Source organism: Corythoichthys intestinalis, chromosome 21, assembly GCF_030265065.1.
Source record: "Corythoichthys intestinalis isolate RoL2023-P3 chromosome 21, ASM3026506v1, whole genome shotgun sequence".
Taxonomy (NCBI): Eukaryota; Metazoa; Chordata; class Actinopteri; order Syngnathiformes; family Syngnathidae; genus Corythoichthys; species Corythoichthys intestinalis.
This window is the reverse complement of record NC_080415.1, coordinates 19758119-19785516: the sequence shown is the minus strand read 5'-3', so window position 1 is coordinate 19785516 and position 27398 is coordinate 19758119. Positions and strand designations below refer to the sequence as shown.

Sequence of the window (27398 nt, the reverse complement as noted above, 5' to 3'; positions counted from 1 at the left end):
CCCTTCATCTTTTATTCAGTCTTAACTCCCTCCCCTCACCTTCATCTTCATCATCTACACACACACACAGGCAAGCCATTTTTCTGTCACAAAAACCACTGTGAGCCTGACAACACAGGCATTAGCAGGAAAAACGAGCCCCCCACATATGAATCGAGTCTTCTGTCTATTTTTTCCCCCACCGGTTAATTTGATAAATATATTAACGATGAACGTGCATGACTATCAGGCCAGGCTCTCCTCGGGTTTTCAACCTTTGATCAGTGCATTCACTGGGTAATTTCCTGTATGCGCTAATTAAATGGATGGCAAAGTACATCTTCGGTTTCATCTCGAATGTAGACCTCATGTATGTATGTAATGTATTTGTAATTGTCTAAACTCTAAACATGTCGCTTTAAACTTTATATAATAAAGGATGCCTCACCATCATTAGCTATACATCATCGTCATCGTTATCACAATTATCAATCCTGTTCCTGTCCCATCATTCATTAATTCTTACCTTTGAAGTCCCTTTTGTCGCTGTCTACTTTTTTGTGCATTAATTTCCCGCGATTTTTCACTGCTGCCTCAAACAGGACATACCAAAAATGTCCAAACCTTGATCAAGAAAGTAATTTAAAAATAATGAAAGCAAAGAGCAATAGTATCTCTAGTTTGGATACAAGCAGGGATGTTGTTGAGCACTTTTGTGATGACATAAAGCACAAAAATCATGAGGTTTTTTTGATGCTTTAATGCTTTCTGTGCATAATTCGGCCAAGGATAGATGGAGGTGTATTCATAGGTGTGTTTGAAAAATAGTAATCTTTTGTTTTCACGTGCAGTAGACCAGACAAGCTGAGACTGTCAGATCCTGTTGCTGAATTAATGGCGTGGCATGATGCCATGCACCCCTAAAAAATGTAAGACTTGACACTTTTTCTTCTTGATGTTTTTAAACATTGACTTAGCTTAGATGAAAGCAGCACTGTTAATTTGTTTAGAATTTAACAGTAGACTAAATGTGTTGTTTTTCAAAGTTTTAAAAGAAAGGTTTTACCATGTTTGCATTGTAAGAATTTTGCAGATTCTTACATTTGGTTTTGAAGTTTCCATTGAATGCATGAAGTCCTAAAGAAAACAGACATTTTTGAAGGCGAAAGAGTGAATATTTAGTACTGAATATGAATATTTGCTGTTCTTTTTATGCTAAACATTAAGGGAAATCAGTCTTGACTCAGAGGCTTTCAAAATCCATGCACTGAAGAGCGCTTACATTAAAATCTTACATGTATTTATGGAGACTTTTGTGTTCAAATTTATTTGTCTTGGCAACCTTGTTGACTCCTGCCCAAAATATTAGTGACAGTGCTCAACAAAGATAATAATAAACAATAGCTAAAGTTGTTGTAATGCCTAATAATATCCAACAATGACCTTGATCTCTGAATTCTTAAAAAAACAAAACAAAACAAAAAACGATTTTATTCCTGTAACTAAATATTATTTTTAAGTAAAACATATTAATGTGAATAAAAAGATGCTTCACCAAATTCGATGTATTTGTTTGTGTTGATCAAAGTTTTGCAGGAATTACACGGGGGGGCCTCCTTGGTGGCGGAAAAGTGTCATTGCATGTAATTGACTTTCCTATATATATATAAAAGTTGTAAAGCAAGAAAAACAAACAACAAAAATGAAAGAAATGAACATAAAAAGATATTTTTATAATGGGTCAAAATTATTTTTTGAACAGATCATGTGACTAGCACCTTAGATGGTCTGCTTTGCATATTATCCCCCCCCCAATGATCAAATGATTTCTTCTTTGATTGAAAATATATTTTTGGGGGTAAAAGCAACTTTTTGGGTGATTGAAAGAATGAATGTCCTAACCATAATATGGTGCAAACACAAAAAGGATTGCTAAATTCAAAGACAACTTTTGAAATGAAAAATTAAGTGTTCAAATGCAAATTTTTGAGCCTCAAATATTTTTTCGCATCCAAAAACTTTTTTTTTTCTTTTTTTTTTTTTTTTTATGATTGAACTTTTTATTTTATTTTATTTTTTTGATTGAAGTGATTTTTCTTTTGAAAATATATATATATTTTTGTATGAAGCAACTTAATTCTTGATTGGATAATAAAGACACAAATGTCCTAGCCAAAATGTGGCCCAAACACAAAACAAAATTATTTCAATCAAAAAAGTTGCTTCGATCAAAAAAATTTTTTAAATTAAAAATAGCTTTAGAATGCATTTTTTAAAATGGGTTTCAAATTTATTTTTGCATTCTAACACATTTTTTTTGATTGAAGTGACTTTTTTTTTAATTGAAAATATGTATTTTGATTGAGGCAACTTTTTGTTTTGACTGAAGCATTTTTTTTGATCGAATAATGAAGACACACATAGTGAAGATACAATTTTTGACTGCGGTAACTACATTGGCACGACACCGGCGGGCGTACTATATTCAATGGATGATGATCTTGGTGAAAAGTATAGCTGTCCTGCCAGCAACCGGATTTAGAATTCCCCTCAAGAATAATGGGACACAAAAAAAACACTATTTTTCAACTTATTATTATAAATATTCTTGTTAGTTAATTTTATTGCCGACACTGCGTTTCGGGGTCATCAACATCTTGTGCCCCCCGTGCCCCAAAAGTCAAACTCCGCCTATCAACCATCAAAATGAAACATAATTCTAAAATTTATCTGAAATAGATATGAAACTATGGTCAGTAATAAAAATAAATGCAAAGACAATCACTAATGCACTTTATGATCATGCATATATATTGCCATCTACAGATCACAACAATTTACTGCATTTAAAACGATTTTTGAGGGGATTTAAAAAAAAAAAAAAAAAAAAAAAAAAAACATGCCACAAGAGGGCGTCATAGATTAAATTGTGCTGTTTATGAATCAATTTAATAGTAAAGCTTGTACTTCTGCAGCATTTCGCTAAGCGGCACCAGTGACATGTACAGTACAAAAAATGTTTGCTGGCTTCCAAAAAGTACACAAGCGTATACATCTATGCTTTAGATATAACTGAAGATATATAAGATATTGTATAAAGATAAGATACAAATAAATAAAGTTCATGTAAGCTGAAACAAAATGGAGCCTCATTATACTTGATGTAAATGAGCGTTTGGTGTTTTCTGCTATTAGAGACTAATAAGGAAGCTCAAATAGATTTGTAAGGAGACTCATTGCCAGGCAACCATTTTTATGGATTAACTACTGAGCTGCAACATACTCATTAATTGAGTTTATTTAAATTATCTCCAGTCTTCCAGCGGATATGAATTTATGCTTCTTCTCAGGTCACAACATTAGATGCACTTGCACACTCCAATCATAGCAAATAAAAAATGATGCCTTTACAAACATTCGAGTTATTAATATTGCTTATTTCTTGTATGTATGTATTATGTTGCTCCCTGGTGGCAAAGAAGCACGCACCAAGCGAAGGAGCAAAATGCCCAATGAATCATCACGATGCACAAACTGCTTTTTTCTTCACATTCAGTGTAGTTGTTATTGCGGGGATGCTTTGTACGACAATATTTGATGTGTTTTTCTTCCCCCCATAAATCCCGATTCATTTCTGATAGCAAAAACATTTACAAAATACTACCTGTCCTCCAGTTTTGGCTGATTCGTGTAATTCACACATGAAAAAGACACTAAATCAAGCCGCATAAAGTTTATCAACAGGTTTTTGGCAAAACCGTGCAATTTTGCCAAAATTTGACCAAAAAACTTACTTCTAATGGCACATTCAGCTCCAGCAAAAAAATGTTTCCATTCATTGGTATTGATTTACAACTCGGACCTTCAATAAAAGACTCCATTGGTGGTCATATTACTTTTGACAAAAACATTCTCAAATTACCCCAAAATGAAAATGACCCATGAATGCCCCAAAATGTAAAGGAAGTGACCCAAAAATCAATGGAAAGTGACCTGTCAGTGCTGCAAAACCAGTAGACCTGGAACCAATAGACCAAGTGACCTGGAAATGCCCTAAAATCAATAGGGAATGATCCAAAATGTACAGTAAGTGAACAATAAGTAGCCTCTGAAATGATGTTGAATGTACAAAAATATACTTGTTTCACTGAAAAAAGATGAATCATTTAATGAAGACATAAAGACAAAAGTTTTGTCGACTACAGAAAGTAGTGTGAAAATTGAACAAAAAATGTACTTCAAATACAAAAATATGTTACATAACATAAGCGTATTAAATGGTGCTGTGAGATCCAAATTTAATATTTTGTATGACTTCCATGGGCTTGAAGGACTGCATCCATGCGGTTCGGCAAGGATTCATACAATTTATTGATGAAGTCATTAGGATCATCAAAGAAAGCAGTCTTGCATGCCTCCCAGAGTTCATCAACATTCTTGGGTTTCGTCTTCCATGCGTCCTCTTTCATCGTGTTCATGTCTGGTGACTGGGTTGGCCAGTCCTGGAGGATCTTGATCTTTTTTGCCTTGAGGAACTTTGAGGTAGAGATTGAATTATGCGATGGAGCACCATCCTGCTGCAGAATTTGTCCCTTTTTATGGTTAGGAATGTAAGAGGCAGCTAAGATTTGTTGATATGTCAGACTATTTATGTTGCCTTCCACCCTGCAGAGCTCTCTCACACACCTCCTTACTGGATTTAACCCCAGACAACGATTTTGCCACCACCAAACTTCACTGTTTTGTGGCAAAAGGTGGATTTTTCAGTTGAATCTTCCATTGAATTACACCACAGTCGCCTCAAATACTGCAGGGAACCTACTGGAGCCCGCATGGATCCGAGATTCACTCAGAAAACAGTGACGTTTGGAAGTTTTGCTCAATTTTCTCACTACTTTCTGTAGGCGACAAAACTTTTGCCATGCCAAAATTTGACCTTTATGTCTTCACTAAATGATGAATCTATTTTTGTACATTCAACATCATTTGGGAGGGTCTTAGCTTTCATATGAGCCATTTCTGAAACCTATTGAATAATTAAAAGTCAGGTTATTAGCAATTGTTTCTACAAAATGGATAAGCGACAAGACTTTTGTCAGGGACTGTAGAGCTGTCAATAGTAGCCAATGAGTTAACAAGAAAGTGACGCGAAAATGCCCCAAAATTAATATGACTAGACTAAAAATCTACAAATGATCCATTGGAGAGCAGATTTTATCCCCACACAATTTCTCTAACAAATTGCATTTTCAAGTTACTTTGTTTTCAAAATATGCAAGGACAATATTCTAGAGTGCGATTTTTAAATCTTTTCTTCAGTCATTGACATTTAGAAAATGAAGGATTCCCCATCGCAAGCCCTTTACTGCACCTGTGTTAACATTGTACTGGTTATTAATTCGCCGCCGGCAAGTTAAGGCCCAGCAGTCAAACGTGTTGTATGCATCGACCTTTACATTCAATCTCATCTCCCACAGACAAATGGAACAGCGTTGTGACAAGCACAGTCTGTTTGAGTTAATCACCTTCCGAGTTGTGATGTTAAATGTTTGACTAAGGAGGAGTGGGAGTTGAACACCGCTGAGCTTCCTGCCTAAACCTTGCCATTAAATCTGCGCTTCACACTAAATAGTAATTGGCTGTCGGTTTAGGTGATTATTGGAGATATCTCCTTCATGTGTTAACATCTTCACTCCTCGTGCAGTCTTCATAAACGTCTTCTAGGTTTAAGTTCTTGGAGAGGAAGCCCGAGATAACGTTGCGCCGTTGCTAAAAAAAAAACGCTTCGTACAAAAGGTGAGCGTAGCTCCCGGCTCACGTTAGGCTCATACAGGCGGGCCTGTCAGTCGGCGGCCAATCAAGTGTGGGATGGGAAGCGGCAGCTTGTTCAAATGGACGCTGGCGCAGCAAAAAGGAAGAGAGCTGCGGGCCTTCTCGCACGCTGTCAAGTCCTACGCTTGTGCAGTCTTCTGACAGGAGGAATCATCCTCAAAGATTCAAACCGCACCAATCAAACGCATTCAACATGAATATAAAACAATATTACTATTCTTGGATGACTTTTAAGTCTACAAAAATCCTGACCAATTTGCTTTTTCCCCAAAACCAATCAATAGTCTGATATCCGAAAATGCTGCTTTTCCACGATTATTCTAAATAACAACAGTGAAATAAAAAGCAAGACTGGCATTTTAGTAAGATAGCAACTGAGACAATATTAGCCATTCACTTGTTGAGGGGCAGATTAGACTAGACATTCTACTAAATGTTTCTTTAATGAAATAGTAGGGTGGATTACTTGGCAAGTTTGCGTCATGATGTAAAGGCAACCAGAGAGTCTCCCTCAGGCTAGACCGAACCAATGAACACAAATAGTGGGGCGTTGCACCCCCCCTTAAATGAGGACACAGCTGGTGCCTCTTTGCTTCCAGTCACATGTGATGCAAGAAGTGGCAGCGAAACTACGCCAAGGCTCACCACCTGATTTCCCCGAGGCCACCATCGCGCTGCATCAACGGCAAATAGCAAAATGGCACTTCCGTGAATCACACTCTCAAGCAAATATCAGACTGTGGGAGCTACGAGTTCTAGTAGTTTTCAAAAAGTCAAACTTTCGAAGCGTACTAGCACGCATTTTGTCTTTACACGTAAGACAGATTGGGCATACCAGTAGAACAACTGCTTCACAACTGACAACTGTACTGTAGCGACACTAGAAAATTGTAGGTTACAACCCAGTTAGCAAAATATAACTGGACCGGAGATGTGCCAGATGTACTGCAAATTTCGGCTGAACTTTGTAAAACGGATCCTCCCAAGTGTCTTTTTGAGCAATGGCCCAAACTCAGTAAGGAGTCACGTGCCGGATCAGCAACCAGTTTTGGGCCAGAACTGGTCCAAAGTAGCAGACGCGACATTAACCCTTGAGAGTCGAAGGACGCGCCGGCGCGTCCTCAGCGCACGTCATCTTTGAAGCGCCCTCCCGTTTTAAATACGTCACCCACATGCCGTTGGTTGGTCTCGTTTTAAAGTGCGGAAGTTGCGGTTTACTCTCGTTATTATTTGAAGTCAATTGACCAATTAAAACGTGAGATATTGTCATTTAAGTTTTATAGTTTTATTGTCCTCTCAAAAAAACATTAAAACGCTGCATGGATCATTTGTTTGTGTCTATATTTCCATCATTTCTTGTCCTTTTTCAAAACGGAAGCGCCATGAAAAAAACACAAATCAAACGAACCCTTTCGAAGTCACAGTGGACGCACTAAATGCGTTTTTTAAATAAATATAACTGCCATGCGAGGTTCCACCGAACGAGAGGGAGGAGTGTTCTGAAGCAGCGAGGTGGCGAGCCGACGGCCGTTTGGATCGAGCAGCGACTTTGTGTGACTTTGAGAATGAACGGAAAACTAAATTTAGCGCAAGCAATTGTGCTATTTGATCAACTTGAGGAAGAGGATGGTCCAAATTCGTCATCATCGTCTTCTCCGGAAGAGTCCTCGAGTGAAGATAGTGACGTATTTGAACACGTGGGTGACGCCATCGACGAGCAGAGGTAAGCAAACTCACTTTTTTTTTTTAGGCTGGAAAAAGTTTCTTTTGAAAGTTTCTTTTGATATTGCAAGACAAAGTTAATTTTGATGCAATATAAGTGTGTGTTTGTGTATATAATAATAAACTGTGCATATCAGATCAAAGTCGTACGTGAACTGTGTGTATCCAAGGCAGGAATTTATAATTGTGGTGATCTTCTTTCTATATGAAGATTAGGATATAGCACATATTCAGCTATGGTATTCTTTCTATTGTCATACATATAGATTTCCAATATTATTTATTGCTGTATATATTTTTATTTTATACTTTATTATTTTCATAAATACTGACTTTTTTTCATGTACATTTATAGTGACAATGAAAGTAAAGTGAAATGAAAATGGAAGGGTGGAAAGAGGACCAACACCCCATGGAAGTGTGGGCTGTGTGATGTCGCCCTGTTTTGAATTCCAGGACGAAACTGCTTTTCGGAGTGGCATGCCTGAAAAAAATTTAACTTGTTTATTGTAAATATTTTTGAAAATACTTCCCCCCCCCCCCCCAATGTTATATATATATATACATTTTTTCCCACAATCAGTCTTCTCAATTTGTGTATATAAATGTGTGTTCAAGAAGCTTGATTGTGGGTACATAGTTTTCATCAGGTGATGGGCCGCAATACCTAAACTCATAAAGAGATGGCCTCTAAACACTTTTTGTGTTAGATGGTATATATTTTTTCACTGTTCGGTCTGCTGTATATAACCTGTTTTGACTAGAGCATGTATAAAGGCAAAAAACGCCTATGCTATACCTGTTGTTTATGTTGAATTGTCAAATATAAGACTATTTATTCTAAATTTTTTTGGTTGAATGTTCATCCTAACATGTTGAATAAATATTACAAAGTTTCAAAACGGTTCGTTACGCATGTTTGGTTGTCAATTGGACATCAAAATAAAAAATTTTGACAAAACGATTGTGGAATTTTTGGTCTTTTTGGGCCCAAAATGATGATTTATAATTGGTCAGTGACAGAAACAACAGTTTGGACATGAAGTTCAAGGTGTCACAAAAAAAGGGACCAAACCAGGCCATCGTAAACAATTCTTTCTTTGAAATATAAAGGCAACTTCAAAGGCATGCAAAATCAGACAAAATAGGCCCAGACCTTAAAGGGTTAATGTATGGCCCGGATATGGCACACATGTTACCCAATCTGGGCCAGATTTGTATCAAAACCGTTTTCAGTATTAAATTTGGAGTCCATTTTGTTCAATGAATCATATTTTAATGTTTATATTGCAAATTAAATCTGTCTATTAAAAGCAATAATGACAACACTTTTTCATTGCATTTGTTAATGCTAACATATTAACTCATTCACTCTCAGCCATTTTCACTGGAGCAACCCCCTTCGCTCCCGGCCGTTTTACTGGATTTTGACTGATTTTGCAAGGCCCACAGAAAGTTCTGTTCTATTGCTATATAAACATGGAACCCACCAAAACAAAGATTAGACTCTCTTCTTTCAGCAGGAAAAAAGTTAGTTCATATCTTTTTCTATTCTTTAGAAATCAGCATTAGAAAATAGCTTAGTTTGGGCAATTTTCAAATTTTTGATGAAAAAATTGAAATTGAGATTTTTGTGAAAGCATACATTTCAAACATATCTTTAACACAGCTATTTTTTGCTTTTGTGACATCCCAAACATCTGAATCGACAGACGGGGTAAATTTTTCCCTCATCACTGCCTGTCTCATCAAGATAGATTTTTTTTAATCTTCCTACCTCATAACAGAATTCACCTAGGGAACTTATGTGGGGCATGTGCCTTGTGTTTGACATCGTTCTCCCAGTGGCGCCTCCAGAAATTTTTCATAGGGGTGGCCAGAAGAGGCCACTTAAAATCTTGGGGTGGCCAAAACTAAAAGCCATAATTTCAGGTTTTCATTATATTATTGCAGTAAAAAGGTAAGGGGAAAACTATCAGAAAGACTTAAGGACACGGCTACTGATATACTTTGGTGTATTGTGTAATATTTGATGTTACTAAGGATTTAATGTGCATACTAGTCCATAACTGTCCAGTCTACATTTTGAGTTCCACAACAATTCTGTTTTATTGTGTTATGTATATATTAGGCATAAGGTGTACATTTAACTAGGGCTGTCAAACGATTACAATTTTTAATCGAGTTAATCACAGCTTAAAAATGAATTAATCGTAATTAATCGCAATTTAAACCATCTCTAAAATATGCCATATTTTTCTTCTATTTGTTGGAATAGAAAGATAAGACAAGACAGATATATATATTCAACATACTGTACATAAGTACTGTATTTGTTTATTATAACAATAAATCCAAAATATGGTATTAACATTATTGACATTCTTTCTGTGAAAGGGATCCACGGATAGAAAGACTTGTAATTCTTAAAGGATAAATGTGAGTTTGTATATTGTGACCAAATATTGCCATCTAGTGTATTTGTTGAGCTTTCAGTAAATGATACTGTAGCGACTCAACTGTTCTGCCCAAATACATGATGGGAAGTGGTGCAACCATGACTGTGTGTGTGGTGGCTGTGTTTGCGGCAATGCGTGAGTGAGTCATACGGCGAATGCATTAATTGCGATAAATATTTTCACGTGATTAATTAAAAAATTAATTACCACCTGTTAACGCGATAAATTTGACAACCCTACATTTAACAAAACAAAATAAATAAAATTAATTTGGGATGAAATGCATAAGTGATGCTACAACAATCTAACGATATATTGGCAAGCGGGGTGGCCAGTGGGGTGGCCAACCAATTTATAGGGGTGGCCGTGGCCACCCCTGGCCACCCCTTGGTGGCGCCACTGCGTTCTCCACATGTTTCTCATGCTTATTACTTCTTCCAACTTCCGTTTCCTGACTATTTGTCTTCATTCATTTCCTTTCATGGTCCGATATGAGTTCTTACCAAATGTGCTACTGCCCTCCAGTGGCCAGTTTTATTGCTTTAAAATGGATTTTGAGCGTTGTGCTTTGGAGCGAAGTTGCATCAGAACCTAGAGATGTCTCTTGTGAAAAAAAAATGTAAAACACGTATAAATGTGTTTTTGGGACACTGAAAAAATTAAAAATAGAACATATTTATACGTTTTTGGGAGCAAATGAGTTAATGCAACATACAACAACATAACAATATGATATTGTTTTTTCACAAAATATTTTAACTGGAACAAGCAACTCAACATTAAAGATGACCCATATTTAGACTGTAAACAACATATTGCATTTGTTAAGGTTCTGTGGTAATGGGGGACCAAATTTATTGATGATGAGAGGGAGTGTTAGATAGTGTTCGAACGAACTGGTGGGCAGTTTGGTGATAGAACAGGTGAACGGGCAGGCAGGCGTTTTGCCAGGCAAGCAGTACAGGATCAAGGGGGGAAAACACAACAATGAGCTCAGTATTAGGATTACAAGATTCTTTTTTAGCTGAAAGTCACATACCTGTAGGTGAGTTGTTGATCTGGTGATGATGTGTGGCCAAGGACCGGTTTAAGTAAGCTGCTGACGATGATCAGCGGCACCCAGGCTCACCCATCTGTGCAATCAAGGCAACAATTAAGGCAAGAATTTCATAGTGCTGATTTGGGCCTTATCTGGCGCACTAACGTTAAGCGGGAGTTTGAGCAGGTCAGGTCTGCAATGTCCGCCCCGGAACAGTGCGTAACCTATCCTTTGGACTGTTATAGTGCTGATCCGGGCCGCATCTGGCGCACTGACGTTAAGCGGGTGTGATTGCCATGCGGATCTGGCGAGCTGAGGCCGGATCCGTCACGCAGTCGCCTGCTGTTGGGGAAGCTTTAGCATCTTACTAGCCACAATACTGTATATCAACTGAGGCAGTTTTTTTTTTCTCACTAGTAACGTGTGTGTGTCCCACTAATGTCATGTAATAATATTTTAAAGCGTAGGAATAACATAACTAGGAAAAAGTCAAGGACCAGACTTTCCAAAACTATCCAAGATAATCCGAAACATTCCAGATCAAAGCTTTCTAGGTCTTTGATTGTCCTTCCAAAACTGAGGCTCCATGATTTTCAAATATAGACTTTTGCATTTCTTGACCTGGCTTTTTTCACTTTGCCAGTGATATGTAATTGTTCTGAAATAATGTTTAAGAATGGTAGAAACAACATGACTTTTAAAAAGTTGAAAATAAACATTCCAGGAGTGAGCATGGTTTTTCCAATACTTCTTATTTTCCAAATTTCTTTTTACGGTCATTACCTTTCCTTGACCCTTCCCATGACTTGGCCTTGCTCAAATGTCTTATTTCAAAGTCGTCCAAGTAAAATTAAGAACTCATTGACTTCCATTGACAGCGATTAGAAGTCCAATCCATCTGAAGTGGGAAGGTTGCCAACCACCCAGTTCAAATGGATTGGACGTATATTAGTGAGAAACTCATTTAAATTTCCATCAGAAGGATAAAATTAGCCATGACATCTGTCATTCTTGATGACTGGGGCCTTGCAATACACAACAATGGACTGTCTCATTTGTTTTGTCACTACATCACTTTATCGCTTTATTATTATTATTATTACGATTAGTCCTTTTGTCAGTTTTTAACAGTCCTGTTTGTGTTCCAATGTAAGTATATCTCGCTAAATGTTAGTCCTGTGTTGTGTTATGTGTCCTTCATAGGGACAGAGAGAGAAACACAATTTAGTTCTTTGTATGACCTGTGCCATATGAAGATGAAAATAAAGCTGACTTTGACTTTAATGGCAGTGAAAGAGTTGACATTAGTAGAAATTACTTAATACAAAATTCCAACATTCCAAAACATTCCAGTACCTTCAAAAACTTTCTTTCCTGGACAAGTCTTGTGGCTGTTTTGCCTAGTAGTAATGCATAATTGTCCTATCATAGTGTTTTACAATGGTGAAATAAATCTTACTAGTATGATGGAATTGTAAGTCCGACCTTGTCATTCCTTGGTCTGCTGATTTGTCTTAGTAATTAGGATGAGAAACATACTGTTGCATGCACCTGACCCATACAAATGGTATAAAAAAGGCTCAAACGGGTTCCCATACCCACCTATACTTGCATGTACAGTAGACTGCAACAACAATAACTATAGACGCACCCACCCACACGCTCAGATTCACTCCACCCACCCCGATTCTATCCATCCTCTCTCTCACGTGCCAAGGCCCACGCATTAGAACAGGAAAGTCCACTGTGTAGTGGTAGTGATAAAAGGGGTGGGGAGGGGGATGTTCTAAAGTGCGGGGGCGTCATTCGACAGCTCCCTGCAGGGAAACGGAAGATGTCTTAACAACCCAACGAAGCAGACGTGATTAGCATATTTGGACTCCAGTGAGACGAAACTGCTTCCGCTTGGGTTTCAATGCAAATACGGTTGAAAATTACTCAACTGATTTGCATGAGGTTGACTTTTTTCAAAAAACAATTTTAAATCATGCCCTGTTAACTCACTGGCTGAAATTGATGATAGTAAATGAACCAGATCTGCTCTAAAAAAATAACTGTTTTCACATTGACCACTTTGGCATAGTACCACTTAGAGCACTGAATGATGAAACAGATCAACAACCATCCTACTGTTGTAATTGCTTTAGCTTTATTTAGTAAGATAACATAATGGTTGCCATTGACAGGGATACATGTCTAATCTCTCTTGATTGGGAAGGGCTCGCAGCGATATTTAAAACGCTTTCATGCACTAATTATGATTTTTTTTTTCTCCTTAAATGGTTTGATTACATTTGTACAGGACCGGGGTCTCAAACTTGTGGTCCATGGGCCAATTGTAGCCCCCACTTGACTTCCAATTGTATTAATGTTACCCGTACGTGCAATGGGTTTAAAAAAAAATAATTTTAAATAAAATGAATTTATTGAAAGCTTCATTTTAGGAAAAAATATTTAAATAATAAGTAATAAAGAAAAAAAAAACAAATTAAAAATACACAAATAACAAAAATCCATGAGTAATAAAAATATAAATGATTCTAAATAAAATGAATTAAAAAAATAAAATTTAAATAAATTCTCATAAATTAATGAAGAAGACATAAATTGTGTGTATTTTCCTTATTTTAAATTTCATTTTATTTTTGTTGTTATACCAATATGAAATCTCATTTTAACTCCTTGGCTGCTATTAATGGCAATAGACGTCCAATCTATTTTAACTAGGAGGGGATGGAAGCGATCCCTAATGGGGTTGAAAAGCCCAATAAGTTATGAAAGGGCATCTTATCCACCTGCTGTTCATACTTTATCTATAGCTGTGTTTCCATGACAGTTTTTTTGCTAAATAAAGCACTATTTGAAATAAAAATCGGCAAAATGCTTGTGTTTTCATTGAAGGTTTCTATTCAAAAAAGTCTAACTCTCATGAACTTATGAAGTCTAATTACGTGAGATTTTACTGAAGGAAGATGGACGCTCAAAACTTCTCATATGTAGAGAGAGAAGTGATCATGTAATTGGGTACATTTGTAAATTATTCGTGATATTATATATACTAGTATACAGTGATCCCTCGCTACTTCGCGCTTTAAACTTCGCGTCCTCAGTCCATCGCAGATTTTTTATCAATTTAATTACAAAAAACAAAACAAAAAACAGATGAGCTGTCCCGAGTCGATCGCGTAGTCTCCCTCTCCCTCTCTCAGACAAGACTGAAAAAGAGTTTATGCTCTTGCACTCCTCTTTAAAAGAAAACTGGTGTATTCTAAGCCAAAACAACTGTTGTGTTTGACAGAACAATATGCCTAGATGCTGCCATAGCAGATTCATGCCGCATTAAGCCCCCAAACTATTTTTAATATGTCCGTTTTACCCTGGAAACCCCCATTTACAGACATCGCACAACCGCTTGTTTCAACCCAGCCATAAAATGAAGGTAATAATTGTATTTATTATTAAAAATGTTTGTCATTTTTAGCTTAGAATAATTAATTGATGTCTAATATTTTGTTTAAAAAAAAAAAAAGACTTTAAAAAATTATTTACTCGCATCTTTTAAACTTTTAAACAAATTACGTCACAATGAAAAAAGTGGCGTCTGTAAAAAAGTCACGGATATCTACCTCATAACTATCGCTTAACTGTATTTTTTTTTGTTACTGTCGCATTTTCTCTGCTATGTTAGATGATAAATAATCGATCCAAACAAAGAAAATTTGAAAAACAAAGTTTAAAAGGGTAAATATTTTAGAAAGAAAATCCACTCCTCGATGTCTGGGATTTCTGCATCGCAACCCTTGTTATATTACCATGTTTCACCCATAAAATCCCCAAAAAATCCAGCGGTGATACATGCTACATGGAGTTTTTGGATTTAAACAAGGTAAGTATGCGATAATATCTCGTTAAAGTCATGGCATCTTTAATTCTGCTCTTGCGTACTCTCACCTCCAGTGAGGGTTTCGCTGTTTTGAATTATTATTATTTTTAAATGCCCTCCTATTCAAAAAATGTCTTCCCCCAGAACATTGAGATTTTAAGCTTTCCAATGATGTATCACACATGCATATCGGACAATTTTGAAAGTTGGCCAAATTGGGGGTCTCAGAGCGGAACTTCAAGTCACCTGAACATAAATATATATATATATATATATATTTTTTTAAAAAAACTACTTCGTAGTTTTTAACTTGTCGTGGCGGGTTCTGGTCCTCATTAACCGTGAAATTTGAGGGATCCCTGTATATATTTGTCCCCTTAAAATCAGGCATTTCCATGACCAGTTTTGCCTCTGGTCCAGTCGGCTATTTATTTATTATTACATTTGATCAATTGTTCTTGCTGTTGCAGTGTTCAGGACTAATGTTCAATACCCAACTTATGTTTTATCAAATGGACAATTGTGTATTTATTTATTTTATAAGAAATCCCTTAGATGTACCTAATTGAGTGTCCTTATTGCAGACATGCTCCCTCCTATAGCAAAGTGTGCATCTGTGTATGAGGGTCTTCGCTGGAGTAAGCCCACACACTGCGAGGCGTGTGTGCGAGGTGATGCCTCCAGAAGCGCATCACAAGGCGACTAATCCCTTCAGCTAGAAGCAGCGTTTGGTGGACCCGCAACCGCCCCAGAAAGAAAAGAAGAAAGCAGGGAAGCCTCCTCTTGATCCTCTTTGAAGCAATGTAGTGGAGAGGAGACCTGGGGGTTTCTCCACCGGTGGAGACGGAGGGAGTATGGAGACAAGCGTGGCCGCTTGAGGAGCACCGCCGCACGGATATGAGCGCCGGAGAAGCAGCTACTTTTTAAAATTGACGATGGAACCCGCGGAGGTGGTGATGTTCATCTTGGTGCTGGTCATCATCGTGGTGTCGCTGCTGTCCAACATCCTGGTGCTGATCTGCTTCCTGTACAGCCATGAGATCCGCAAGCAGGTTCCGGGGCTCTTCAACCTCAACCTGACCTTCTGCAACCTGTTGCTGACCGTAGCCAACATGCCGCTGACGCTGGCCGCTCTGGCGAGCCGTGACCAGCCGGGAGGCGACACCTTGTGTCAGGCGGCCGGCTTCCTGGACACTTTCCTCTCCACCAACTCCATGCTGAGCGTGGCGGCGCTCAGCGTCGACCGCTGGATCGCGGTGGTCTTCCCGTTGCGCTACCGTTCCAAGATGCGCCACCGGGACGCCGCCATGGTGCTGGGCTTCACGTGGTTGCACTCCATGAGCTTCTCCATGGCCGCCACATGCCTCTCCTGGCTGGGATACCACCGCCTGTACGCCGCCTGCACTCTGGCCGTGCCGAGGGACCAGGCGAGCAGTTGGACGCAGTTCGTCATATTCACTGTCCTTTTCCATACGTTTACCTTCGTGGTGTCGTTCGTCGTACTTTGCGTCACTTACCTCAAAGTCCTCAAAGTGGCCCGCTTCCACTGCAGAAGGATAGACATCATCACCATGCAAACTCTGGTGCTGTTGGTTGACATCCACCCGAGGTAAAACGCCCCTTCCACTTCCATTTAAGAGCTTCTGTCATGCAAAAAAAGTTGAGCTTTTATTTTTCAAGTTGTTACTTTTTACCTCCACATTGCAAAGAAGGCTGCCAGTCGTTTTATTGATAACAGGGTTTATGTGGGTCATTAAAAAGCCATTAAATGGATGTGGTCAAAATTCAGGCATTAAAAAGCATTAAAAAGCATACATCTAAACGTTCAAGGCATCCAAAATTATAGACGTTTGATGGTTATTGCATAATTTATTACAGTGGTCCGATACATTGGTCAATAAAAGCATTTTAAAATAATATACAGTGCTACCTCTACATATGAAGATAATTAGTTCTAGGATCTTGTTTGTAAGTCGAAGTGGTCGTACGTCGAGCAAGATTTTCTCATAAGAGTACATTATAATTCCTTAAATTCGTTCCACATCCCGAAAACCTACACTAAATCTTTAACAAATACTGCTGGTACTTTTACAAAAGGCAGTTACACGTAGCAAAAATATAAATTATAAATAAAAATCTGAATAATAATATAACAATAACAATTCCTGTAATAATTGAAGCAGGGGCGGACTGGTAATCTGTGGGTTCTGGAGGATCACAGAACGGCCGGTGCCCTGGACGGCCGGCGGCCGCCATTCATTATAGATCACTGTTTTTGTCCCCCCTAGCCTCTGATTATCTACAGTTTGCATCCAATCCGACAGGTGGCAGCAATGCGCCTGGCTGTTCATCGCCAGTCCGATAGAAGAACGAAAGAAGCACAAAGTTGCCTTCATTGGTTCCTTGTGGAAGCAAAATGGCGACGAGCGTTAATGCCCAATATGGATGGTGGTGGCAAAAAAAAGAAAAGAGAAGGGTGGCGCGGAGAAGGTTAGGAAGAAAAAAATTAAAGAAACTGGAGAGCAAAGCATTAAAATGTCATAAATTGACAAATATTTTCGCAAGCAGCAGTCTGGCTGCAACGGCCACGTTGGGTAACAGCAGCCCAGCCCCGGCAATGGTGAGAGGGGGCAGCCGCTCTGACGTGCAGCCGGTGCAGGGAGGGAGAAAAATAGAGGGAGGAGGTAATGATAAGCTGGTGGAAGTTCGAGAGGGAAGTTCCCCAGACAAGCGCAGAGCAAGTAAAAAGGGATGAAGAGGGTCACTTGCTCGGTATACTGGCAATTGTTATCCACAAGGTAGGTACATTTTAAATGAAATAAATGACAATTAAAGGGTTAGTGCCAGCTAGTCGATGTACCCGTTTGCAATCGTGTCAAGTTATGCTAGTCCTACTATCACTCTCCTAAGAAAAAATATTATAGCTGTAAAACAACGTATGCACACGCAGCAGCAATATTAATTCAGAAGAAATATAACAAAATATTAATAAAATGAATGGTTTTACTTTAAAGTTTAGGTAGTTAAATTGATATATATTTTTAATCATTTATATATCGTTTTGTTTTCTGGTTAATACTTTCCAATGAAGGTTATGTATACAGGATTTGTCTTGAAATGTTTTTTGTATTTTCATTGAAATTTATTATTTGTATGGCAAGATTAATTATGGCAGGGGTCTCCAAACCGGTCCTCAAGGGCCACTGCGGGGCCTGGTTTGTCTTTCAACCGATCGAGTACCGACAGTTTAACCAATGAAGTTTCTGCTAAAACAAGCAGCACCTGACTGCAATCAACTGATTACACTTGTAAGAGGTGTTGTCTTGTTTTGTTGGAATGAAATCCTGTGCCCGCTGCGGCTTTATGTGGAATAGTTTGGAGACCACTGAATTATGGCATAAACAATGAAATCGTTTTATAGACAGAGATATATAGAGATATATTATAATCAATTGGATACATGAATGAATGAATGAATGAATTTATTGTCATCATCATCATAATCATTGACAGTTTCAGAATGTGGAATTTGCCCGAATACATAAAACTTGCTTTGAAGAATACATTTTCATTTGTTTATTCAGGTCTATCATAGAGCTAGTACAGAAAATGAACCCAACTCCAGTTCAGCCTTGCAGTACTTTGAGCGCCCCAAGTCAGACAGTGACAGTCTAGACATATTTTCTTCATTTTCTCTTAAAGTGCAAGAAATTGATGCATTTTACAATAAAATGTAAAAAAAAAAAAAAAATCTCCCCGAGGGTTTGGCGGTATGCCCCCGGACACCCCTACGGGGTCTGTTTCCCTTCGTATAGCGTATCTTGTGGGCTGGGCTGAGTCAAAGTCCAGGGCTGCTTTTTAGTCCCAGTCCGCCCCTGAATTGAAGGAATCTGACCTAGCCAGACCACCGGAATCACGGCAGCCGAACCGCCGGACCCGCGCTGGCGTAGATCCAACGAGCCAGGCCGGCGGGACTCCGGCAGTCCGCCCAGAAGGCCAAATGCCGTGCATTCACTGTAATCTTAACCCTTTGTACTAACCGGCAGTCCGCCCAGAAGGCCAAATGCCGTGCGTTCACTGTAATCTTAACCCTTTGTACTAACTTCATTTTGAAAGTTTTAAAGAAGGCTCACCGAGAACAAGTTGACAATTTATTCTGGTCGACAGCGATCAAACAAAAAGGTGAAACAAACACAGACTCAGGCGAGGAGGCAAACTCGTTCCAATGTCACCATATCAGAAGTCAACAAAAGGTTCCTGAGAAAAAACAACAACGTTTAGTTAAACATTGTCTTTTGAAGGCTCTCACGGGGCGGGCCGTGGGCAGGAAGAAGGGATTATTGTCTGTTTGTGGATTGGACAGGAGGATTCGGGAGTTACTGTTGTCTGGGCAACGAGCGTTGTGGATTTTGCCACCTCAGCGTCAAAGGGGCTCTTGGAGTCTTGTCAGTCGTGTATCAGTTGGAGATCGGGCATTCTCCTTGTTCCTTGTGTTGGGACAGAGCGTCCCGCTATTTGTTCTGGACTGTCAGGGAGAACTGATTGCGAGACTTGGTGGTTCGTCGTAGGCCTGTCAGCGTCAATCTTGCTCAATTAGTTGCATGACGCACATGTTGGGCTTGTTGGCATTGTTTATCTCTTATGCCCTATATACTAGTATATATATTTATATATAATATATATTTATAGTGTATATATTTTTTACTCACACTATGGTATAAGTGCTATTTATTTTTTATTGGGGTTAGTTAGAGTAATACAGTCAAACAGTACATACGAGAAACGATACTATTTCCTAATTGATTATATTAAGTGTGTTCGAATAATGCAAACCATTAGACGGTGCCTACGAGAAAAGGTACAATCTCCTTCATAATGTAACAAATCGAGTTCTAATGTGCCGTATATGTTTTGCGAGCTGAAAAATAATTAATTATAAATTCACTACATACCTCATTCACTGTACTGAAGCTGTCTGCCTTTGTTGGCATTTTGAGCCAGAAGCACTGTGGTAGCCATATGTGATATGGCAGTGCCTTATTGGCACTTTGTACTTGGATTTGATCTAAAAAACTGATGTTTGCCCTATTTTGATTTCAACAATATATTAGTGCAATATAGGCACTTTTTCCATAACTTCAGTTCAAGTTGTTCTTTTATTTTCACAGAATGTTTATTGGAATAACTTGAAGTTGTTACATCTTATCTTAATTAAAGTATCCAGAGGGGTATCAAATACAATTCGCCATACCATGTATCAGATTTTTTGGAGTTGGATAACATGGATAGGGTAAATAGTCATTATCTTTTTTTTTTTTTTTTTTTTTTTTTTTAAACCTGTCCTGTTCAGCTGTTTGACACAGAGAATGGAAGTCTAAGTGCCCGGATTCTGAACAGTTTTAATGTTTCACATTGAGAGTCTGACATACTCCCATTGTGATCATTCAAAATACCTTTTTATTATGACAAAGCAGCGAACAGGAAGGGATTATGGGGGGACAGAAGAAAAGAAATACAAGAGAAGAAAGAAAAGAAACACATACACAAACAACAACAAGAAATACATTGAACATCTAAACTAGTTACTAATATGCTGGTGCTATCGTCAGCGAGATGTATTTCCGGTTTACACCATGTGGGGGCCTATTGGCCAGTGAAAGAGGAGAATGGGGGTGGGGGTGTCTATAAGACTATAGACTAAGTGATTGAAAGGGGTAGAGTGTACACAAATCAGTTCTGTGATCTAGAACCCAGTAATCGTGTGAATCTCTTATGAGTGAAAGCCCGTTGGCGACCAACCCTACGCCGCCGCATCGCCAATCCCGGCACCGGAACCCCCAACCCGAGCATGCCCTACCACATCCAGCAGCACGCAAGCCCCACCGGGCGCGCGACAGCCACGCAGACGGGCGGAGAGACCGCGCGGGCACCAACCCAGGGCCACGGCCCACACCCAGCCAGCCCGGGGAGGGAGGGCGGGCGGGGGGGCGGGGGGATCCATGCGCAGCCCATCCCTCCTCCAACCGCCCAGCAAAGGAGCCACCGTCACCCCCCCCCCGGGACCCAGGGTGGTCCCCCGGGCCACCCGCGCGCCCATCAACCGGCCTTCAGGGATGGCAGGAGGGGACGCATCACCAACCCCCACGCCTACACCCACCCCCGCCCGCCCACCCGGACCACGAGCCACAGCCCCCCAACCGGCACGGCACGCCACGGGACCCCCAGCGGCCCACCAAGCCCCAGGCAAGGCAGGGCCCCCCGCCGGTGCAGGCGACACCCCGCTGATACACCGGCGCCCAGCCAGCGACCCGCGACGGAGCGCAGGGCGGACGCCCAGCCAGAGAAGAGAGGGGAAGGCGGAGGCAGGAGAACGCCCAGGGACTGCCATGGGGCGACGCAAGATCGGAGACCCGACCCCCCAACCCACTCCCGCGGCCGGCAGCCGAGGCAGAGGGGAGGCCACACCCCGGGAGCCACGCCATATAGAAAAAGTGTGGGACCCACCTACCACCCTATTACTGTGGCTGCCAGGTTCCCGACTGGCAGCCATCACCCAGCACCGTGATGGGGGTGTGAGGGGAGGGTAGTGCAATGTATGCATTAAAATAGGAGAGCTTGGCTTGGGGCAGTGGGACCGCAGCATGGAGTTTCTGTCCAGCCGCCCGTCCCACCGCCCTTTGCCAGAGCTCTCCTGTGGAGTATGATGTGTGTGGTGCATTTAAAAAAGGTGCAGGGATGGCGGGGCCTGTGGTGAGGAGGCAGCCGTGAGGCCCCCCCCCCCCCAGCAGGTCCCAACCATCCCACAACCTTGGTGTGTGGTGCATTAAAAACAGGGGGGAGTCGGGCTGGGACTGTAAAGCCCCGTCCCAACTCTCCCCGGAGAAATGTATGAGCATGTAAGTGCCAGGGTGAAAAATATTTACAGTGCCGAAGTGAGAAGTGCGTGAGTTAAGAGGCAGGCTCCCGCGGGCGTGGCCCCGTCCACCAGAACCACCGGCCCCAGGGCGGAAGAAGCGTCAGGGCCCCGATCAATCCCCGCCCCAGAACACCCACGGCGCCTCCGCGACCGCCCACCCCCCTCCCACCCACCGAGCACCCACCCCGCACCCCGAGCAGGCGCCACACCAAGCGCCGGCGACCAGGGGGCGTCCACCCCACCGGCAAGGGACAACAAGCCTCACCCTAGGCCCCGCGGGCCCCAAGAGGCCCCGCTAACGACCCCGCCGGCCGGGGGGCAGCCGCGGCCGCCGCGGCCCAGGGAGGCAGACAGGGCCGGAAACAGACCAAGGGGAGAGAAGCGCACCCCCCACAACCCACCCCCGGGCCAAGAGGGGCGCGCGGTATGGCACCAGAGGGCACCTCCCCGGCACCCGGTACAGGGAGACGCGGCTCCGGCCGGGCGGACCTGGGAGGGAACCATGGCTGCCGCATACATATGTGATATGGCAGTGCCTTATTGGCACTTTGTACTTGGATTTGATCTAAAAAACTGATGTTTGCCCTATTTTGATTTCAACAATATATTAGTGCAATATAGGCACTTTTTCCATAACTTCAGTTCAAGTTGTTCTTTTATTTTCACAGAATGTTTATTGGAATAACTTGAAGTTGTTACATCTTATCTTAATTAAAGTATCCAGAGGGGTATCAAATACAATTCGCCATACCATGTATCAGATTTTTTGGAGTTGGATAACATGGATAGGGTAAATAGTCATTGTCGGAAAACTCTACTTACAATTTGTGTGTGTGAAACCATCCGCATTTGGGAATGGGCATTAAATTAGTTTAAAGTGGCATTAAAAAGCATTAAATGAGGTTTGCTGATACCTGTCGAAACCCTGAAAAATGCATGATGTTTTACCACCACCAATGGAATCCCAATGTCCTTCATTCTTACTTACAGCAAATTTCCAAAGTACTTTAAACAAACAAACAAACAAACAAACAAACAAACAAACAAACAAACAAACAAAATTCCCTGCCATTAACATAGGTAGACATCAAATCCATTTGAACTGGTATGTCTGGCATGGAGTGATCATTTATCACTACAATTGACAGCGCTAGAGTTTCGGTCTGCTTTGACTGGAAGACAGGCCTCCCTGTCAAAATCGATTGGATGTTTAGCGCCGACAATGGCAGCCAATTATCCAATCAACTACTCTTATCAGATCATTCGACCCTCCCAGTCCAAATGAATTAGCAGTCGATCGGTGTCGAGGACAGAAAATGTTGATTTCTGTAATCATTCATTTATGACTACAGAATTTAAACAATACATATTCAAGCAAGAAATATGAAGTCGATTCACCTGATTTACTTTCAGAGGCCACATGAAATCGTGGCGGGCCAGCTCAAACCCCCAAGCCGTCAATTTGACACCTGGTGCTTTATGGCATCTCCCCCAGAAGATATCTTCCTTGTTGTACCCAGTACGTCATGCAAATTGGGCTAACAACTGCATCTCCTTTGGTGAATATCAGTCATTTAATCGACAAACTTTGCCATCGAGAAGTTACCTTCTAGTCCAAATGAGTTGGACGTCTATCGCAGTCAATGGCACTGATTAATATTGCTGTTAAAGTACACACTTCAAATCTGGTGAATAAAGATGAAACATGATCTTAGACAGTGTACAGTTTGCAGTTGGAAAAGTTTATTTTCTGTTCGCAATACACAAAATAAAGTGCTGTAATGGCATGCTTGGCTGACTTTGCTGCTGTGGCTCCTATACTGTACTACAGAAATAAAGATTTTTTTTCTTTATTTCTAAGTGTTCGACAGCGCTGCCTGGATCAGCAGAGGCGGCGGCGGCAGCGAGCCACTAGGAAGATCAGCACCTTCATCGGCACCTTCATGATATGTTTTGCTCCCTATGTCATCACAAGGTGAGTGAGAATGGTTTCTCCTCCATCCTATCTTCCTGCCGTAACTGTAAACAGGGCTGTCAACAGACTTGCAGGGGCCCGGGGACAAGAGACCATTATATTCCCCCCCTGACCCACACCCCGCCCCACTCCTGCCACCGGTTTATCCTGACAACATACATAGTACTTTTAACGCTTTGCAAGCAATGACAGTGTAAAATTTCAAATTATTTAATTTGAAATGGACAGTTAAATTTAAAAGACGGCAATGTGATGTGACACAATATAAACAAACAATTTCCATCTATTGTCCCATGTAGGCTACAATACAATACAACTGAGAGTGCTATGCCTGCCTGCTAAGCAACAAAACAGTATAACTAAACATCCCTGTGGTTATGAAGCCCTCAAACAGTGATGCGCCTAAATTTTTTTGACAGCAAAGTGATTTATAACATCAGTGAAATTCAGTTATTGAGCAAGTGGTAGGTAGGCGTAGGTAGTTTATTATTTTCATTTTACTTAAGGCTTGCTCTCCTCCAGCTACAGTCACTGGCAAAGACAAGAAAATGCGTAGCAGTGTGCTACTTGTGTGCACGTGTGTAACAGTGCGCTTCGTGTTAGCGTTTGCTATAATACACAGTGGGTTGTAAACCCAAGATAAATTCAGCTGCCGGAACCGAGTCTGTTCAGCCTCGCGCACCTGCTCCCCACAGAATAACATATATGTCCCAGATCTCCCGTCACCGTCTCTCTCCTTGGGTCTAAGCGAGCAGCATATGTTGTCATACCGCAGCTCATTAGGCTACAAGTTGCCGGTGACAGACTGGAATCAGACTTTGGTCACGGTGATCGTGAATGTAAACGTTCGGCTGTTGTTCACTTACCGACATCACCGTCCACAGCCAACTCAAGCCCTAATTCTCTGGCTTCTTGTCACCCTTTTAAAAACTTCATTTTTTTCTCATTCACCTCTATGAACTTCATCTCTTTTTCTTTTTTCTTTTTTTTTCTACGCACCCGATTTATGACGACTCGCCATGTTTAGAGTTTATAACAATGACAGATTTCAATTCCCGCTTCAGGGCACGTATGTAGTGTAGCCTTGAGTGTGCCAGAGCGGGGTCAAACCATTCTCTGCTAAGACAGAGGGGATGGGGGGGGTGTTGTGCAAAAAAAGGAAAAAAAAAAATATTTGAAATATTTAATATGTTAAAGTTTTTAAGTATATATCGAGTAGAACATAATATTTAATCAGACAATGATTTAAATAAAAAAGAAATGTGTGAATGTAAAGTAAAATAAATTTAAGGGTCATTCAGGGGCCCCTAGGGTCCTGAGGCCCGGGACAACCCACCTGGAATGCACCCCCCCCCCGTCGACGGGCTTGACTGTATATGTATATATAATTTTATAGCATTTTAAAAAAATGGACTCTCTGTACTACCTATTCTGCCTAGCAACCAGTGACCAGTAAATACTAGGGCTGTCAAACGATTAAAAATTTCAATCGAGTTAATCACAGCTTAAAAATTAATTAATCGTAATTAATTGCAATTCAAACCATCTATAAAATATGCCATATTTTTCTGTAAAATATTGTTGGAATGGAAAGATAAGACACAAGACGGATATATACATTCAATATACTATGCATATGTACTGTATTTGTTTATTATAACAATAAATCAACAAGATGGCATTAACATTATTAACATTCTGTTAAAGCGATCCATGGACAGAAAGACTTGTAGTTCTTAAAAGATACATTTTAGTACAAGTTATAGAAATTTTATATTAAAACCCCTCTTAATGTTTTCATTTTAATAAAATTTGTAAAATTTTCAAACAAAAAATAAACTAGTAGCTCGCCATTGTTGATGTCAATAATTACACAATGCTCATGGTGCTGAAACCCATAAAATCAGTCGCACCCAAACGCCAGCAGAGGGCAACAAAACACCAAAAAACACAAGTAACAAATGGACATGACACTGTGCTGTCATTTTAATCTGTTTGAGCGGGGCATGTGCTATAAATGCGTCAAATATTTTAACGTGATTGATTTAAAAAATTAATTACCGCCCGTTAACGCGATAATTTTGACAGCCCTAGTAAATACAGTCATAAGTTACAGGGATATTAACAATAACTACTGGTAAAAACACCACCAGGCCACATTTAAAATGGATGAGAAGGTGACTGGTGATTGGCTGCGAATGGCTGTGCTTTCGAATGGGCCTTTTTGCAGGGATGTTTTGATGTTTTTCAAAACCAAAAAACTCAGTAAAAAAAAGTCGAAAACCTTTATTTTTAAGGTGAATTTTTGAATCATGATAATTACTACAGCAGTTTTGTCACAATTTATTTAAGATTGCTCTAAATTTGGTTTCTCCTGTGTTTAGAATCGTGGAGTTGATCCCAGCGGTACCCATCAGCCCCCACTGGGGCGCCGTGTCCAAGTGCTTGGTGTACAGCAAAGCAGCGTGCGACCCGTTCGCGTACTCGCTGCTGCGCCACCAGTACCGCAAGACGTACGGCGACATCGTGAACCGGCTGCTCAAGCGCAGCCCCTCTATGAACGAATCGGGACGAGGCCACGAGGAACGAAGCGACACCATACCCAGGGCCGAGTGAGCGGCGGACACCACGTTGCCGTGACGACCGAGCGCCGCCGTAGATGAAGGGCGCGACCGCCTCTGCGAGTCAAGGGTAGCTATACTGGATCTTACAGCACAATAGTAGGAGTTCTTTGATAACGAGTGGTATGTAGCACTGAACTCTCATGATCACGTCCCTTAATTGTACTCGAGTGCATCTTAATACAGATGATTTCAGGTACAAGGACTTTTAATTCTGCTTTAGTTTATGCTTCCACTGATTGTCCTTTGTGAGGGGATGATTGGACCCTTTCTGAGCCCTCAGGTAGTCAGTCCCTTTCCCCCTCATCACAAAGGGAACCAATTAATGCTTTTCAAGAAGTGCACGACCAAATGCATCTTTATTTCATAAATACCTGAATCTCTAAGCAGAACATGCACAGAAATCAGAAACCCGATACATAAGCTTTTTATTTCTGATTGCACAATCAACGTAATCAATAATAAAACCATTCATATAACTACAGGGGTGTCCAAACTGATGCATGCGGGCCAGTTTTCAATGGCCCGCAGCAACTTATGAGAGTATTATTTAATATTGTCCGCTTAAGAAGCTTGAGTTCAACCTACATTCTGTCTCACTTCTCAGCTTCAACACTAGATGCAGCCAGTCACTTAAAGAGTGCCTCTCAAGTAGCTCAGGGGATAAACGTGCCAACATGTTGAGATCGATGTAGGAAACTGAAGAATTTCAGTATTTTGTTTTACATTAATACACTGAAATGAAACATAATACAAAGTGATACAGTGGGGCAAATAAGTATTTAGTCAACCACTAATTGTGCAAGTTCTCCCACTTGAAAATATTAGAGAGGCCTGTAAATGTCAACATGGGTAAACCTCAACCATGAGTGACAGAATGTGAAGGAAAAAAAACAGAAAATCACATTGTTCTATTTTTAAAATAATTTATTTGCAAATCATGGTGGAAAATAGGTATTTGGTCAATACCAA

The 27398-nt window shown here is 40.5% G+C and overlaps 2 protein-coding genes across 4 annotated transcripts in view; one reads left to right on the top strand and one right to left on the bottom strand.

Moving 5' to 3' along the window:
- si:zfos-911d5.4 (uncharacterized) overlaps window positions 1-685 on the bottom strand; it is a 31927-nt gene extending 31242 nt beyond the window's left edge. The window contains exon 1 of one of the 3 annotated variants that reach the window (XR_009061791.1): window positions 506-685. The gene's annotated coding sequence lies outside the window, so the exon portion shown is untranslated. The remainder of the gene's footprint in view (window positions 1-505) is intronic. The other 2 variants (XM_057826523.1, XM_057826521.1) reach the window with 2 other exon arrangements.
- Window positions 557-27246, top strand: LOC130909739 (G-protein coupled receptor 26-like). The gene is made up of 4 exons (XM_057826520.1): window positions 557-908; window positions 15499-16523; window positions 23692-23805; window positions 26190-27246. The coding sequence occupies exons 2-4, from the start codon at window positions 15850-15852 to the stop codon at window positions 26419-26421; spliced, it is 1020 nt and encodes a 339-aa protein (XP_057682503.1). The 5' UTR covers window positions 557-908; window positions 15499-15849; the 3' UTR covers window positions 26422-27246.
- The last annotated feature ends 152 nt before the right edge of the window (window positions 27247-27398 follow it).